At 39.7% G+C, this 18,481-nt stretch overlaps 1 protein-coding gene across 1 annotated transcript; it reads left to right on the forward strand.

Moving 5' to 3' along the window:
- Positions 1-10,200: 10,200 nt before the first annotated feature.
- Positions 10,201-14,115, forward strand: vip (vasoactive intestinal peptide). The gene is made up of 6 exons (XM_072436705.1): positions 10,201-10,345; positions 10,794-10,898; positions 11,290-11,394; positions 12,277-12,402; positions 12,848-12,959; positions 13,028-14,115. Coding segments are annotated over exons 1-6 (459 nt in total). The 5' UTR covers positions 10,201-10,343; the 3' UTR covers positions 13,037-14,115.
- Positions 14,116-18,481: the final 4,366 nt, after the last annotated feature.

Raw genomic sequence — 18,481 nt, forward strand, 5'->3', positions numbered from 1 at the left:
TCATGATGATACGGTTGCTGGATACCGTACATGTCTCACATCCAACTTTTACATGAGGCACTCATACTGCTGCATTCATATATTACTGGATTTATTTTAGAGAGGCTAGGCCTTTAAACCTTTTTTAAAATCCTTTTTTGATTCAGTTTGAAATAGCTACTTGAGTCCTAAAGTGATAAGACATACTATCATCGATTGAGCTATGCATTTTATCAGCGGCTGGGCAGCAATTAACATTTTTCAAGAAATAATAAATAAAAGACAAATAAAAGAAAAAAAATACAAGAAAAGACAGGGCTGGACAAAATATAGATTGGATAAAACTTAAAAGGCAAATTTCCGAAAAGTAAGGCTGGATGCCTTACTTTGCCTTTTAAAAAAAATCAATTTAAAAAAAAAGAAAAAAGAAAAGTTAAGGCACACAAGGCCAGATTTGTCAAATTGATGTTCAATTTGTCCCTTTCCAAGCTTAATCCGTATGGGATTTTTCCATTGTCCGCATGTCAGTTATGGTGTTGGTCCAGTCCTTAATTGTCGGTGCCTTTATTCTAGCCTCCAAAAGTATGTTCAATAAGCATTTTCAGAACACTCTAGGCTACTCAGCACACATTAAATTCAACCTAGAGGAAGATTTTATTGGAACATTGGACCTTGGACCCATCAATACCCATTCATCATTCCATATTCTTCACAAATATTACCCTTCTAATGAATGTATCTCTTTTTTCTTTTTTTTTGCAGATTGATCCAAATTGTTCCTTTTGTCAAGCTCATCTGTTTTTCTCATGTCAGTTTCACCTTTTGGAATAAAATAAAAAATGGAAGGCTACTTTTCCAGGAAACAGAAGTTGTTGATGTTGAAATGTTCACTTCCCAACATGGCTGCACTGGGAGACATGCTGGTTTCCTGTTTTGCCTTACTGTTTCCTCTGGTTATGGGCCAATCGAGAGTCTCAACCTGCAACTCCTACCAGTTTTTAAAGGTGCCATAACATGCTTTTTTCACGTTTCGTAGTCTATCTAAGGTGTAAAATTGATAATAATAAGGGTTGTGCAACACCCTTAACATAATAGTTAAGAAATATCACCCAGACCTTGGACCCCCTCACCAACCCGGAAATGCAGACGGCTTGGTTTGATATTCGCCCCCACCCTTGCGAAGAGCGATCTGGCTCCCCCGCCCAACCCGTGACGTAGTCTCAGAGCGCGTGTGTGCCCCGCCCACCCGTGACGTAGTCCCACAGCTGTCTGCTTCTGCGCTGCGCTGCTCCTGCCGCGCGAATGAGTGAGAAACGATAGAACTTCAGATCAACTACTACTTTGAGACTAAATAAATCTGGTGTTTATTCTACAGCGTGCGCAGAACAGATAAATCTATAGATCTAAATATATATATATATATATATATATATATATATATATATATATATATATATATATAGTCTTATGTCCATCGTGCTCTTATTTCCTGGTTTTTCGGTATCGGATAGAACTTCTCTCCGTTTATTTTCCCGGTTGCTGCATCAACTGCCACATCAACCTTCACCATTGTGATAACAGTAAAGAGTGCAATATCATTAATGAAGTTTTGGGCCTCTTTGAGCCGTGTTTCGTCGTAAATCGGAAGAGGGCGGGACGCGGCAGGCGGGAGGCGGGAGGGGAGGGGGGGAGGATGGTGGAGAGGGGGGATGATGACGCGTGCTTGCCATTATGACGCGGTCTTGCCCCACCGCCCGTCAGTTTGGAGATTCGAGGAAAGGAGATAGTCTGTAATATAGCTAAACCCTGCGGGAATCAATCAAAAAAACACTCTGGGTACATATATGAAGCACAAATAGCAATGTAAGATGGTTAAAAGCTCTGAAAAGTCGATTTTGCAAGTTATGGGACCTTTAAGGACACTTTTTACACCTGTTCAGGGCTACTGGCCTTTGTGGCTAGTATGCCTTTTTGTCTGTCTCATGTGTCAGGGCTGTGGTGACAGCGCCTGACTCTGTGTTTGGAGATTCGTTAGTTTGTTCAACACATCTCCTTTTTAGCTGATACATTCATTTATTAGTCTTTGTTTTATTAGTGACTCGTACCTTTTGAGACAGTTGTCGTTGTTGTTTTGTTGTATGTGTTTCTGTTAATTTATGTATGTGTTTCTGTTAATTTACCTTTACCTTACATTAAAAACCTTATTTTACCATTGGCCAGCTTGGTTTTGTTTCCTCCTTTTGCCCAGGTTGTTAATGTTGTTGTTTTCTTTAAAGATCTTTTGTTTCTTCCTTTGGTTGTAAAGTGTCATGGAATTAGACAAACACCAATGCTATTCCTTAACACATGGAGAACACAATTCAACTTAGAATATGAAACGACACAGAAATATTAGACATTTGTATGGCATGCATGGGAGAAAACGCCGGACAGCCTGCGTGACCCTCCTGCGTCTCACACGTTTTTTCTCATGCTGGTTGGTTTTATTAGATATTCTGGAATAGGCGGGTCACATTTCTCATTGGTCAGCTTCACATCAAGGCACTTGTCTTTTACAGGTATTTTTCCTAGAGATCAAGCCTTGGGTAAACATTACCCAAACTCCTCTGGGCTGTCACACACCCCCTGGGGCAACATTCTTTACGACATCTTCACAAACAAATGCTGTCACACACCCGTTTTTCTCTCAGACTAATGATGCAAATAAAATATCACTATTATGCAGATAAAATACATCACAGAAATATAATCATATATTCACATTTTATCACATAAAGTGTGTCTGCTTTTCATAGGTCTACCACAGATTGGTCCTTTACTTGAACGAAAAGATGGTTGTGTACAATGTACAAATGATACTGGCATCGGAGTGAAGGACGCCGTCATCTCCCTGCTGCACCGCTCTCTCTCTCACCTGGAAAAGCCTGGCAGCTCTGTGAGGATCCTGTTCTTCGATCTTTCCAGCGCCTTCAACACCATCAGCCGCTGCTCCTGAGGGACAAGCTGGAGACGGCTGGTGTGGAGTATGACCTGGCAGAGTGGATCCTGGACTACCTCACAGACCGACCCCAGTTTGTGAGAGCCCGGGACTGTGTGTCTGACACTCAGACCTGCAGTGTGGGGGCGCCCTTTCTCTTCACCTTTTACACTGCAGACTTCAGACATGACACGGACAGCTGTGTCCTGCAGAAGTTCTCTGACCACTCTGCCATCATCGAACTCATCACGGATGACGATGATGCGGAGTACAGAGGACTGGCGCAGGACTTTGTGGACTGGTGTAAACGGAACCACCTCCTCATCAACGCGGGGAAGACCAAGGAGATGGTGGTGGATTTCCGCAGACGCCACCCCACTGCCCCCTCACCAGTGAACATCCAGGGACGGGACATTGAGAGAGTGGACTCATACAAGTACCTGGGTGTTCATCTGAACCACAAACTGGACTGGACTCATAACACAGACGCACTGTACAGGAAGAGCCAGAGTCGGCTCTACCTCCTGAGGAGACTCAGGTCTTTTGGAGTGACAGGGCCACTCCTGAAGACCTTCTACGACTCTGTGGTGGCATCAGCTCCTGTAGGTGTGGCCTGCTGGAGCAGCAGCATCACAGAGAGGGAGAGGAGGAGGCTGGACAAAGTCATCAAGAAGTCCAGCTCCGTCCTGGGCTGTGCTCTGGACTCGGTGCAGGAGGTGGGGGACAGGAGGGTCCTGGCTAGATTCACATCTATGCTGGACCATGAGGGTCACCCCCTCCAGGACACTCTGTCCGCTCTGGAGAGCAGCTTCAGTGAGAGACTGATCCACCCTCGATGTGTGAAGGAAAGGTATTGCAGGTCTTTCCTTCCTGCTGCTGTCAGACTTTATAACAAACACTGTTAGCCCTACTGTGCAATTACTGTCGTGATTCATGTGCAATTACTGTGCAATTCATGTGCAAGTACTGTCGTGACACATATTCATGTGCAATTGCTGTCGTGATCACATGCAATGGTATTTATTCATGTATTTATGTATTTATGTATTTATTTATTTATTATTTTCCTCTCCATCCCTTGTTGGGTAATGGGAGGTTTTGTCTATGGGAGTTTTTGTTTATAAGAGATCTTCTACTGAGAGTGTTTCTAATATATATATATATTATATATTTGAATTTTGGGTGATTGCATTTTTCTTTTTGAGGGTTTGGGGGCCAATGGGGGCTAATTGTAATGGACTGTGCTCAGGCAGGAGACTAAGACTATACAGCCCATTCAGTACCTCTCGCCACAAGAACAGTTTAATTTCAACACTTTATAACTCATGCCAACAAGAATATTCACATCTAGTTGTAGGTGTCCATAGGTGTACTTTGAATGTAAGTCTTTTTAGTGCATGCCTTTATATTTATATATTATTATTCATTGTTTTATGGTGCACAATATTACCGAAGCAAAATTGTGAATATTTGTTCACTGACAGTGCCAAAAAAACATTTCTGATTCTGAATCTAATGATCAAAACTATTCTTATTGTGATAATACACCAACAGATGTGGACCATACAATCAAATTTCAATGGGATATGTGGCCTGATAAGCCCAGCTGGCATACGCCATATACAGTACTTTGCTTTAAAGGGAATGTTGATTGATTGTATTCAAACTTCTCTATATCAGTTACAAACGCATAGGCTAAGAAAAAAGAGAATGCTACATTGTAGTATGACCTGTCTTCCTGCAGACATTTTGACATGTCATAGCTGAAAAGTACAATTGGAGAGATAATAACATGTCAGCTCCATGTGAGCAACAGGATACGATTGAAAGAGCTTTGAAATGTACCCAAATGGAGGGACTTATTTGACAAAATAATTTCTGCAGTGGAAAGACATTTTTCTTGTCCAGCATAAAAATGTGTTCATGAAAGATTGGTTATATTTTTATTCAATATTTAAAAGAGATGTGATTACATAATCTTCCCGAACATTCTAATCTCATCCAACCCTTATGGGAGCAGGGTCCAAGTGCATCATGGGAAGGGTTTGCTGGTTAATAAGGGCTAATGATGGACGTGTGTGTGTCTGTTGTACTAATTAAAGTCTCAAGATGGTATTGTTGTATGTAATGTCTGCTGAGGGCCAGGAGACAGACCAAATGTATTTATGTCCTTACTTCATTTAGGATGCAATGAAGAGATCTGGTGGACTAATTCAACTGAATGCCAAAAACAAGGTTTCCATTAGTGCTCCCTCAGAAACATTGGTGATTGTTGGTGTTTGTAAATTTGTGGTAAAAATTGGCATTTGGATCAAAGGATAACTTACTAACATTGTAGAATATGTAGCTTTGTTGTTTATGCACCAATCGTACAAAATACAACTATACAACATGAATGGAGAATTGACACACATAAACATGGAAGAGGTCAAAAATACATGCAGTAAATGTTTCCAAAAAACACAAATTTACATACATGGTCGATATCTCATGCGGGTCAAAATGTCTAAATATGAGGTCATAGATATTCATTGACATTATATTTGTTAATTTATTAATATTTTATATGGCTATATTTCCAAGCGTTCACTTGGTCATGACAGTCTACATTTGTCTGAAAAGATAAGAGGATTTAAAAGGAAATAATTGGATTAGGTTTATTTAACCTTTAGGAGTTTAGAGCTGGGATGTATAAATATTGTTCATATAATTATGAATGTTGTTCTGTACATGTCTCACGTCAGAGTCTGCTTAAGTCTCTTAGATTTCCCATGTTTTACCCCACACTCACCCTCATGCACACAAACATGACAGAGACTGAGTGAGGCCTCGCCGGGTCCCGTCAGGCTGCCATGAGTAATCTGCCATCATGGTCGTCACTGTGTAGTTCCATAATTGGATAATGTGGGGCAGAAGAGGCACTCAGCAGTGGGCCAGGGGATTCCCTAACCACACACTGAGTTGTGATATAAAGACTGCCCAGATTTTGTAATCTGTCTGTTAAAAATGGGAGAAGCAAGGAGACCATCTGTATTAACAATGCCATGTTTTGAAGCTGGTTACCAATGCTGAATATCTCCATTTCTGAGTTATTGTCATAACGCTACAGCATGTATTTATTTATGTTATGAAATAACATAAATAATAATAATACATAATTAAAGCCGCAAGCGGCAATGATCGGCCCTCGCCACGCCGTCGCCGCTACGCCTCCACGCCGCAAGAGGAGGGGGCGCTAACGCGCCCCAATGGTCCTTTTATTACGCCTACTGCTGCATTTGTGAGGCTGTCACATCTTCTCCCCTTTGTTTTACCATTCAAAAAGCAATTTTATTTTGAATTCTTGGCAAAATGTGCGGCTTTGCCGCACAGAGACCGTGACTTTTTGAATAAAAATGTGGATACCTTTTGATGGTCCTGAAGATGAGTCTCACCAAATTTCAGGTTAATAGGGCTTACGCCCTGGGAGGAGTTTGTGAAAGTATAAAGTGTAAACATGTTCTGGCGATTTCCCCTTTGGAATAACATCGGCAAAGTCATAACAATTATGACATGGGTCATTGACTTTTTTGATGGGGATGCTAAAGTTGAGTTGTGTGTCAAATTTCATATAATTTCGCAAAACTTGACATTTAACCTCCATATAAAATCTGTAGGGGGCGCTGTGGCGCCAAATTAATTTATTTCACTTCAAGTAGGTTTAGGGCAAAGAGTTTAACAACTGATTCTAATTTGACGCAATTCGGACTTTATCTGCGCAAACGGCAGAAATGTTAAATTTGGGAGATTTCTGAAATTCTAGCTAAAGTTTGCGGCTTCGCCGCTCAGAGACCGTGACAGGTATCAATGTAATTTCAATAACTTTTGATGTCCCACTCCTCAGTACCATTTTCACCAAATTTCAGCTTTTTAGAGCCAACGCCCTGGGAGGAGTTCGTAAAAGTACGACATTTGGAAAAACTCCTGAGTCCTGCTTAGCCATTTTTGAACCAATATGGCCGACGGCGTTGCCGTAATAATATTTTTTACTTCTCTTGTCACCATCTACCTCTGCGCCAAATTTCATGATTCTACGATCAGATTTTTTTTGGGTCATTTCCTATCTCTCAATGCATTTTTGGTACATTTGGGGGCGCTGACGCGCCATTTTTTTTAATTTTAGAAAAGGGAAATAGCCAAAATGTAGAGAGGCACGATTTTTAGAGGTGTGCAAATTTTTGTGACTTTTCGTCAATGTTCACTGGGTGAAAAATAGGGGGGGTTGGTCCCGAGAAGAAGAAGAAGAAGAAGAAGAAGAAGAAGAAGAAGAAGAAGAAGAAGAAGAAGAAGAAGAAGAAGAAGAAGAAGAAGAAGAAGAAGAAGAAGAAGAAGAAGAAGAAGAAGAAGAAGAAGAAGAAGAAGAAGAAGAAGAAGAAGAAAGAAGAATATTCTGATGCGAAAACAATGTTTCCCATTTTTCAAATATCATAAACTATACATTTTCGGAAAGCGCTCGCGCTTTCCTACCTTATGGTGTGGGTCCCTGGTCACTGACGGGTACTTTCGTTAATTTTGAGTGGGCTCCGCCCACTTTGTGTTTTTGGCCCTCTATACAGTAATAATGTTACATTTTTGCATTACATGCTTATATGCACGGAACATGCAAGAGATGGGGAACGTATTCGTGAGCTACTTGGCGCAAATGAGTGCTCGTTTAGTGTGTACTTTTGCACAGGCTTCGCCCGTTTACAACGGTGATGTTCCATTTTCCTACTACTAATTAGTATGCACGGGGCGTGCATGAGTGGAGGAGTGCGTTAGTGAGTGTTTGGAAGTGGGCGAGCGCTTCGCGCTCGATTTCGTGCGCACTGTGTGCGCACTTTCGCAGCCGTGTTTTGCACGGCCTTACGAGACTAATAGGCCTCTCGCCAGCTTGTGGCGCTCGGGCCTAATAATAAACATTATAAAGTTATCTGAGTTCTGGTTGGTCCAGTGTGTCATATGGGGTTTAGTCTGTGGCGATGATCTCAGTAGCTCAGAAGCTCAAGCTCACATGGCTGCATGATCTGGTCTGTTTCTGCTCCAAAGGAACGTCTCTGTCCACAGCGCATTCCATCAACATCATAATAATAATAACGCTGCTGATGTTTCCTCCATCAGCTTCCTGTTCCTGCGGGGATCTGTCTCCCATCACCACTGTCAATTAACCCAGCTCCTTCTCCCATGGACTTCAACATAATCCACTTTCTCCCTGGACTGATCACATTAAGGTTTAGATGGTGCCATCATGGTTTAAGGGCCAAGAAAAGGCGAGTCAACCACTGACAGACATGAGAAATGAATGACCCAGCGTCATACAAGAAGATGTTGTCATGATTAAAAAAATATATATCTCAACACACAGGGACTTTCTGAAATAGGTCATCTTAATTTGAAAGATTCATACGATTACAACATACATTGAGACGCATTCATTGGTGATTAACATTTCCGAGCTTGTGCATCTACAATAGTGTTCTAACATTTATCAAATTAGTGGCTGCAAAATGCCTTTATCCCACAATTTTGATAAAGTGCAACTTGTTGATACTATTATTTTTTTTTTTAAAGACAATGGAAAGTGCACGAGGTCTTCTACAGTTCTTATATTTGCTTGATTGAGAGTCAGTTCTATCTACTTTTTGGTCCTTCTTTGGGTAGTCTGTTGGTTAGAACTCTTATAATGATGTAGTTCATTTTAGACCTGAAATATTCCTTTATTGTCCCACATGGGGAAATTTCATTGATGCAACGCAGGTAGATACAGAGGTAGATACAGAAGAAAAGAACAGATCACTTATAGGAAGTTTGAAAAACACTCTCAGTACCGCATGAGGCTCGCCATTTCCGTCATTTTATTTTGAAGGGACCTCACATTACCCATGACTACGGCGGGAACCGGCTTTCTATTTCCTCCTCTCTTCTCTCGGAGTTTACGTCCAGCCCTTCTGCTTCTTTGCGTTTTCCTTAGGATGTTCGCCGTTAGGATGTTCCTATGTGGTATACTTGGTGTGAAAGGTTTGAGAACCACTGCTCTGGAATAATTTCAGCTTGAGAGCGCCATTTGTGACATCTTATAGATCATATTTGTGATTATTTAATTGTTGGTTAGTTGGTTGGTTGGTTGGTTGGTTGGTTGGTTAGCTGGTTAGCTGGTTTGTTTATTTGAGTTTGTTTGTTTGTTTGTTTGTTTGTTTGTTTGTTTGTTTGTTTGTTTGTTTGTTGTCCTTTTGACCAGCACAACCTGTCACCATTTGAGATAATTCTAGCAAAATTGTTTTTTGTTGGTGGTAAACAACATCAGGAGACCCTTGCCAACCTGACAATTAACGGTGCCGATCTGCTTATTTGGCATCGTGGGCAGAATCAGTACCTCACTGTTACGTATGTGGCAGTGCCTTTTGTTTTAAACTCAATGCAATCTGAAAATAGAAGTCAGTGTCGGGCAAATGCCCACCAGGATTCATATTGTACTGGTGAGAAGTTGTAATCTGCATCAGCAGATACATACAGTCGAAGCAGAGAACATGGGGATTGATGTCAAGACAAGACAATGCAGAAGATTAGAAAACACGTTTATAGATCTTGCTCATAAGTATCTGAGGATGCATAGAGTGAATCTAAAATTAGTTGAAGTTATGTATGAAGACTGAAAATAAGTTGATACACCAAACCAAGATAAAACTATAAGCTATAATATGACACGTATAGGTGGAAAATTGACAGTCTTGTCCAATCTTGCCATATGCTTTTGATACTGACTGTTTTGTCCTTGAGAAATACACCAGGTGTGAAAGATTTGAGTACTAGGGAATAGTGGCAGGGACATAGAATATCTGCCTCATGTTGGCTGGTTAAGAAAAAACTTCATATAATAGGCCTAAGTGTAATAAAGTTATTACTGCTGTGGTTTTGTTTTGTGTTTTTACGATTTGTTCTGGTTAACAAACTTTTTCCATGTTTGGGATTATGTTTTTGAAACTGCTTAAATTCACTGGTTAACTTGGTGCCAACGATGAGTCATCCTATTCAATGCAACTTTATTCTTTCAAAGAGTAATTAAGACCTAAAAAATGAACAACTTTACCGTAATCTCACCATGGGCCTGGTTTCATGAGCAATGGCAGTGACGGAAGCGGCGTGCCACTGACGTCTTCGGCCCTTGATCGAATCTGCGGTCCTCTTACGCGCCATGAGAAAACAGTCGGGTGTATAAATGCAAGGTGTGGTAAAGGCGGACAGAGACAGACAGAGAGAGAACGAGAAGCACCAGCGTCAAACCAAAGGAGCTGAGACGTTACGCAGCAGCGTCAGCACCTTGGACACCACCAGCAAACCAGAACGTCACATCTGAGAACAGCCCAATTGCATGTAAGTCACTTTTAACTTTTTATCTATTTACTTATTTATTATTTATTTATTAACCTTAATTCAAGCAGATGAGAACCCAGTGAGATCGAGAGCTCTTTTTCAAGGGTGACCTATGGAGTCACTAAAATTTGGAACAGGTTGAGTCAAAATCGTACAGCATTTGATACCGTGTTTAAAACAAATTTTTAGCGCACTGACTACGGTGCGCAAAAGATCGACAACAAACAACACGCGGTGTGCGTACTTAAGAAACAGAGCTTATACTTGTATAGGCTTACTGTTTTATTTTTAATAGCCTATCACTTCAAATTCATACTTTGGTGTTTTTGTGCGGTCCGTGCGACTTATAATTTGACTTTTGGAGCCACTGAAGTTCACTGGGCATGTGTTACGTCTAAATGTGTGGATATATGATTATTTGTAAATTTGTTAAATTGTTTCATTTTAGGTATAAAGCTATGTCACAGCGGAGTGGTCCCCAGCTGCTGCTTCTAATAGCCCTGTGCAGTGTGTTATACTCCCGCACCTTGAGTCTCCCATACGCGTCCATGAGGTAAGTGCAACAAGATATTAACACTACACCGCATGTTGTTGGTCAAATATTTGAACGACTGAAATTCTCTTCTGATAAAGATGACCGGTTTTCCAAACGCACACGCCCGTTTGGACACGGAGGGAGTTTTGAGCTTTTCCAAAAGCTTGACGAATATGCCACAAAACTGTATTCACATTCAATAAGCAGTACATACATAATTTTATAAGTAGGCAAACCGTTTGTAGTTTTGACCAATTAGCAACGTGGCACAAGTTCTGCGTAACAAATAGGACTTTCGATTGCCGCCGTTTAGTTGCGCGTAAAAAGGGAGAAGAGCGTTTTCTGCTTCGTGCCGCGTACACATAACCTGCCCGGCAAGTTGGAAAAACGATATTTTGTGTTTATCTAGACCGACGAGACACGCGGACGGTTTGTTCACCAGTGGATACAGTAAACTTCTGGGACAGCTGTCGGCGCGGAGGTATCTGGAATCTCTCATCGGGAAGAGGGTCAGGTACGTGCGTTGAATCGCTGTTGCGCGTAAAACGCAAATATTTAAAAAATAAATAAAAAACTGATATTCAGATTAAGATTATGTAAAACAATTCATTTTGATGATAGAGTTTATGGCGATCTGTTAGATAAGGTCAATAATATATTGGGCTTGAATAAATAAAAACTGGGTAAAAAAACCAATAAACAGACATTTCCTCCATGTCTATTTAAGGCTTGGGTACCCATTTTATTTCTTTCTCGTAATTAGTAAATGTGTTTCCACCACAGAAAGTGTATTGTATATGCAGATATTTGAGGGGGGAGAGCAGACATCCACATTCTGTCTTACACTAATTATTAAACATTGTATCTTTTCAAACTTAAGAAGAAGTCACGTGAGTCACTATAAGAGGCTTTGGACACTTTGGGATGAGAGCTGATTGGCTATGCTGGGATATCACCCTGCTTCACATTTGCATCTGTAAACGCTGATCTAAAGCTGCGCTGGTGCTTGTCAAAGTAATGTGCCAAAAGATGTGTGAGAGCTAGGATGGAGTTTGAAGGGTTTAAATGCCCATTTCTTTATTTCAGTTTCACAATTTCATTATGAACCCCAGCTTTAACTGTTCATGCCATTATTTTGTTCTTTAAAATTTTCTGAAAATATGTCAACAATAGGATGCATTTCAGCCGCGTATTTTCTTGGTCCATATAACACAGGTCATATAATGGACACCTGCAGACCTTGTGACATTTACAAAAATAAAATCTGATATTGCTGGGGATGCATTTTGTAAAGGCTACTCATTATAAAGGTTATTCATACTCAACTGTGCAGTAAGGAGGGGCAGCTCACATAAAAACACAAAAGCTCACTCTATTGTCTGTTTACCCTGTGCAGTGATGAGCTTTTGGAGGAGCCAGTGAAGCGCCACACAGACGCCATCTTCACAGACAACTATAGTCGCTTTCGTAAACAGATGGCTGTCAAGAAATACTTAAACTCAGTCTTGACTGGAAAGAGGAGGTAAGAGGACCACAATTAACTATGTTTGGAACAAACCTAGTTGATGCTGGATTAATGAAGTAAATGAACAGTAAAATGTGTTGGACATTTTTAAATGTCTTAATTATTTAAAGTCCTGCCAACTGGAATTAACTGGAATTGAGCAATTGAATGATGGTGCTTCAGAGGTCAGAATTGTTTTATGTACGAGCCCAGTAATGATCAATTATGAACATGTAGATAGGCTTTTTCACACTTAAAAGCAAATCCCTCCACATTTATTTGTTGTATTATGATGATTAATGATTATTATTATAATGAAGAGTTTCATTTTTTTTGTCTTGTCTTTCCCTGTAAATACTGGTTAAATATGCAATATGGAAGCAGATGTTGCACTTTTGAAACCTCAGAAGGGATCTACAAATTGGCTGGAATATTGATAAAACTGTTTGTTAATGAAATGCAGCCTAGAAGACCCAGTCAGCAGTGACTCCGACGAGTCAAGGGGGGAGCCAACAACCTTCCAGGAAAGCTATGACGACCTCAATGTTGACCACTTCATCAACAACTTTCAGCTGGTATGCACACAACTGGCTCAACAATTCTGTGTGAAGGCACTGTCACTAAATGTTTATTTTCCTTACAGCCACTTTGAGAAGGAGTCCATGTGAATACCTCTAGTCATCCTCATCTTTATCATAGCAAAAGCAACCAAACCCTGAGGGATAACTGGAAATTGTATCAATCAGCAATGACGTGTGCTAACGTGATGTATCTTTCTGCTGTTTTCATTTACATACCTACAAATTATTTAAAACATTCTGGGCGCACTGAGCACCACCACGAGCAAGTTACCAATCAGTTTAGAACAGGAGCACTGAGAAAATAGACCAGGTTTACTGTTGTTATACTTTGGAAATGTTAGGTTTAAGATGATTAATTATGTATGAATAATGCTTTGTGTCTTTCCCTTACATTTAGATAATAATAAGTTAATACAAACTAATGCTTCCACTAAATTCTTTAAATGGTGACCGCTTGAGACAGTTAAGTCATTGTAGCTTCCATTAGCTTATTTGGTCAATCTGATTTGTTTTACCTAAATCATTCCAGGAACATCTTTCTATTAGTTCCAGGACCATTCCCGTTATGAACCAATTACCTTTTGGGGATGTCGGTCTGTCGTATACTTTTATACGTAGAGCCCGGGGGATTTATAGCCCTTGTAAAATACTGGAACTATGGTAAGAGATTGATGTTGAAATCGCACTCAGATACATAGGCTTTGTGAAACTAGAAACATATGAATTTATTGTCTTTGCATAATTATACTGCAAATTATTAAAAGTGTATTTGAAAACTCATCCAAATAGGTTTCTCATAGGAATGTTGATTTTAAGACATTCTTGGTCAACTAAATACATGCCTCAATTATTTGACTAAACAACTAAAAGACTACTGCCCTGTGGAATGGTCCTTAAACAACTGGAACATGTTTCTAGAACCTCAACTACTTGAAAATCAGATTGAATTATGTTTCATAAAAGGTTGTTTAAGTTCTGAAAAAGCTGTATTGGTGGCATAAGTGGGAGCACATTTTGAAGATGCATTTAATCACTTTATACTATAAACTATATAAAATAAACTATATCTGTGCATACACCTGACTTAAGTGCATACAATTATGTCCACTGCCAATGAAATAAAAGATCTTGCTCTATTTTTCAAAGCTGAGTGTTTTGTCTGGCTAATTGCTTTTCCCATAGGTACATCTCTAAATAATGCAACACATAGATGGTATTTGCTAACTGTCCCACAGAAGAATGAAGATGGATGTGACTAGACACATATATGAGCTAAGCAGACAGGATAAGCACCATATGACCTTCACATCATCCCTGTGGCTGTCTGCTGATTGACATGAAGCTAGATGACACTGACGCAGAAACATCATTAAAATGTGCCATTAAAAGTTCAATTTTCTCTTTTAACACTGCCCTAACTTTGAAAGAAATATACTCTGGAGGACAATAATATATTGATATCAATAATCATAATGTGTTATACAGTATGTAATAATAATATTCACAATCATAATCATACATTGGTTTTGTAGAGCACTTTTCAAGAAACACAAAGATGCTTTATTGGAACAAGCAACGAGGACAAACAAAGGACAAACAAAACAAGTATAAAGACGTGTCCAAATCGGAAAATTCTTCCTGCCCCAATAAAAGAAAATTATTCATGCAACAGTTAACGTTCAATGTTGAATAAAATCTACATTTTGGAACATCCTCAGGGAAGGACTTGTGGTTTTAGGAGGATGTGGGTCTTTTTAGCTGCTTGCTAATGTACTAAATTTGTACAGTGATGCTTCTTCCACCATCAGTGATCTCACTTTTCTCAGTTGCTGTTGTTCAACACCATTAACAGAACTCTCACTGATATAAAAGTCTCCACATCCAGAGATCATAATGAAGCTATAATGGTTCCCAAAGGAAATGTTTACCGAGTAAATGTGCAACTGGCCAAAGATAGTCTTTTGGAGTTTCTTCGCAAACTAATTAACTCAGGAGAGCTTTAAATAGTTATGTGAAAAACTATACCCAGGTGTGGGAAAAAAAAGCTACCAACAGTGTTTTTTTAAAAGAACATGTAGTATGACGTTACAATGCATCCCTTTAAAATAGGACAGGGTGACTGACATGGCAAATGGCTCAAATGTGAGTCACATTGTTTACAAGTGTCATAAGATCTATGATTTGACTCATAAATGTCATAAGCAATGCTTCGATGGGTCACACTGGGAGATTCATAAATAGAAAGGACATGTACATGTTCATGGACACCGTTTTCAAAGGGGCCTCCCCCTTTTATCAGGGGCTATTTAACTCCACCATTAAAATATGTGTACATCACAGCTTTGCACATGTATATCACAGCTTTGCACATGTATATCACAGCTTTGCACATGTATATCACAGCTTTGCACATGTATATCGCAGCTTTGCAATTCTTTGATCACAAAGTTTATATTTTAAATAGTCTTTGTGGGAAAAGGGGAATTTGAGAAGGTATTTATAGTTTATAGTCCCTCACTTAACACTACTGCCACATTGAAATCACATTGAACCATATTTGGACCATGCCATTGGGTTAGATACATTCTTGTGTTTCTTGTGTTGTTGAGAGCAGGTCCACTCCCCTGGACCATTGTGATTGCGGCTTCTGTTGAAGAGGCCTCACTCATTAACTCTCATCACTGCTGATCTTAATGGATCAAACAGAGTAAAAATAGACCTAGAGAGGATGGCAGCCTTTAAACACCAGGAACACTGTGTTTTGATGTGTTTATGAGCATGAAAATGGCTTAATAAATTAAGTTTTGGGTCATATACCATAATAATGGTGTGTGTGTGTGTGTGTGTGTGTGTGTGTGTGTGTGTGTGTATATATATATATATATATATATATATATATATATATATATATATATATATATATACCATTAAACAAACACCAAAAAACATCTGGTTATATATGTGATTTATACTATCCATCATTTTCTAATACAAAACATGCATTTCTTCCTTGGTCTATTCTGACCTCTGAAGAAGTTACCATAAAACTGTGGGATGTCAAAAACAAAACATCCTATTAATGGTAGTAAATGACACTAACAAATGGCTTTGACCACAATCATTAGTGCCTCAAATGACAAGAACTGCACTTATCAGAGACAAAGAAAGGTTTGAAAGTGTACTGTATGTTATCTCTATTACCTGCCCTGAAAAGAAAATCATGGCCTATTTATAACACTAGCTTTCAACTACCAATGTGTTTATTCAATATGCCATTGTCAGTAGATTGTTTGTTTTAGGTAAGAACATTAAATGGAGTCACTTTATACATAGAGACAGGCAGTCTGTGATATTAACTCATGCTCTTGTCATGTATTGTAGTACATAAGCCCATGTCCAATGTTGTTTTTGCCTTAGAAAAAAACACGTTTTGCTTTACTTCCTGTTAGACACTGAATGAGAAGTTAAATGAGCCATGCTGCGAGTCACTCCAAATAAAGATCCTCGAATAACACAAGATTTAACCCGGATGTTTTCATTGTCTCCTTAGGCTGAATTGAATGAAAAGGGCAGAAAATGGGTAAACTGAATTTTTGAATCAAGTGCAAAGCTTAAAGATTACCTAAATTTTACTGTGTCAAAAGATGAGTTCTATTAGATCAAAATGTGTTGAAGGGAACAAAAGGCATAAATCTACCAGACAAATGAAATAACCTAGAAGAGGATAAAGGCCACAGTGCAGATTAATCACTGACCAATGAGATGGCCTTTTCAGCACAGATTTCTTGGAGATTCTAGGCCAGAAAGAGCAATACATTTATAAATTATGTATGTATTGAAGGCAGAAGAGGGAAACTATCATGCAGCATTCAGAGCCACAAGTTGTCTATACAGATCAGATATGGGACCGATAATTTGATATCAAATGATACTACTGCCCTTGTAAAAAAAAATGGCCATCATATCACACCGAGGCTTCAACACTGGACATGGCACATTTGGATTTTCGTCAAAGATGATCTAAAATGATCTACTACTGAGTTAAATAGATAGCTTGACTGAAGCACAAGAGTACAACACTGCAACAACACTGCCCCCTTGTGACATTTCAAACATGTAACAGCCTCATTTTTTCCAGTCATACTTGACACTGCAAGAGGAAAAACAGTTTTTCTCGATCGTTTTGATATTTCAGATGTCAACTCTGACATCACATTCTCAAAACACCCGTGTCTGAATTAAAGCACTCTGGACAAAAAGACACATTTTGCTTGCAAAAGACTGTTACTCTCTCAAAGCACTTAAAACATGCAGCAAAAGCAAATCTTGCCTTCAAGAAATACTCAAAATCAGAAACAATTCCATGTCATTATTCTCAAAACTTTGGCTGAAAACTGAAATACAGAGGAAAAATAGGAAAAATATGGGAATATACAGTGACAACTGTGTTCAAATTAGTCATTGTCTATTCGTTCACGACGAAAGCGCCACAGGTTTTCATCCACATTGCATTCGATATTTTCTCTGCCAATGCATCGATGAAACAATCTCCTTGCATGGCCTATCCGGCCCTGACATTCTTCAGCACCTATTTCCTGGGCCGCAGCAATTATGGCATCTAGCAAGGGCACTTTCCACCTCCAAGTGCTGAAAAAACCCTCAATTACATTTAGAAAGGGTGAATACGCTGGGAGAACTGCATCATGCGGGGCTGTGCTGCAAACCATTCACTGACTAAACAAGAATGGTGGAAGGCCACATTGTCCCAAATGATGACAGAGGCATGTCGGGCCTCAGCAGCCCTCCCTGTTGAGGTGGTTTCAGTCGGTGACGTAGTGCATCAAGAAAAGGGATCAGACTTTGTTTTGTAAGGGCCATTGTAAGTGAGGCACAGGACACCATCATGAGAGATGGCAGCACACATGACAGCCCCTCTGTCCTGGCACTGTGAGTGTCCCTGTGCCCAAAGATGTTCCTTCCACGTCTCCTCACTTTGGACAGGTTGAAGCCAGCTTCATCCACATCAATAAATAAAATCAGGAAATATGATTGCAGTTGCTTAGAGTAGCATATGCAAGGCATTACAATACAGGAATCTGCACTGGAATCTGGCCTCCTTCAGCATTTCAGAGTTTCTTTGAAATGGAACTCTGTACAGCCGTTTCATTGCCAGGTGATACTTTTTTAAGACACGGTCAAGTGTAGACACACTCACACTGTTGATATTTCGAAATGTGCCCTGATCTGCAATTACTGCGGTCTGTGTTTCACAGTTTTATTGCATTGTTTGTCACAACCAGGTCTACAATGGCAGCCTCCTGTTCAACACTAAATATTTCCCCTCTGCCACCAGTGTGTGGTAGTCTGTGGACTCTAAAGTATGAGAATGAGGGAACAATTACTGTATTTTACTGAAGACAGTTTGGTCTACCAACAAGGCAACATGGGAGCATTGACTTACCCATTTTCATTTTGAAAAATTCAGACAATGGATACCACAGTGCTCTGTCTGGTTG

This window comes from Eucyclogobius newberryi, unplaced genomic scaffold (genome assembly GCF_026437365.1).
Source record: "Eucyclogobius newberryi isolate DKJ021-1_F unplaced genomic scaffold, fEucNew1.0.hap1 SCAF_8, whole genome shotgun sequence".
Taxonomy (NCBI): Eukaryota; Metazoa; Chordata; class Actinopteri; order Gobiiformes; family Gobiidae; genus Eucyclogobius; species Eucyclogobius newberryi.

Coding starts and splice junctions, on each gene's coding strand:
- vip (XM_072436705.1), top strand. Junction 10,899..11,289: donor CTCCCATACGCGTCCATGAG/GTAAGTGCAACA, acceptor GTGTTTATCTAG/ACCGACGAGACACGCGGACG. Junction 11,395..12,276: donor CTCATCGGGAAGAGGGTCAG/GTACGTGCGTTG, acceptor TACCCTGTGCAG/TGATGAGCTTTTGGAGGAGC.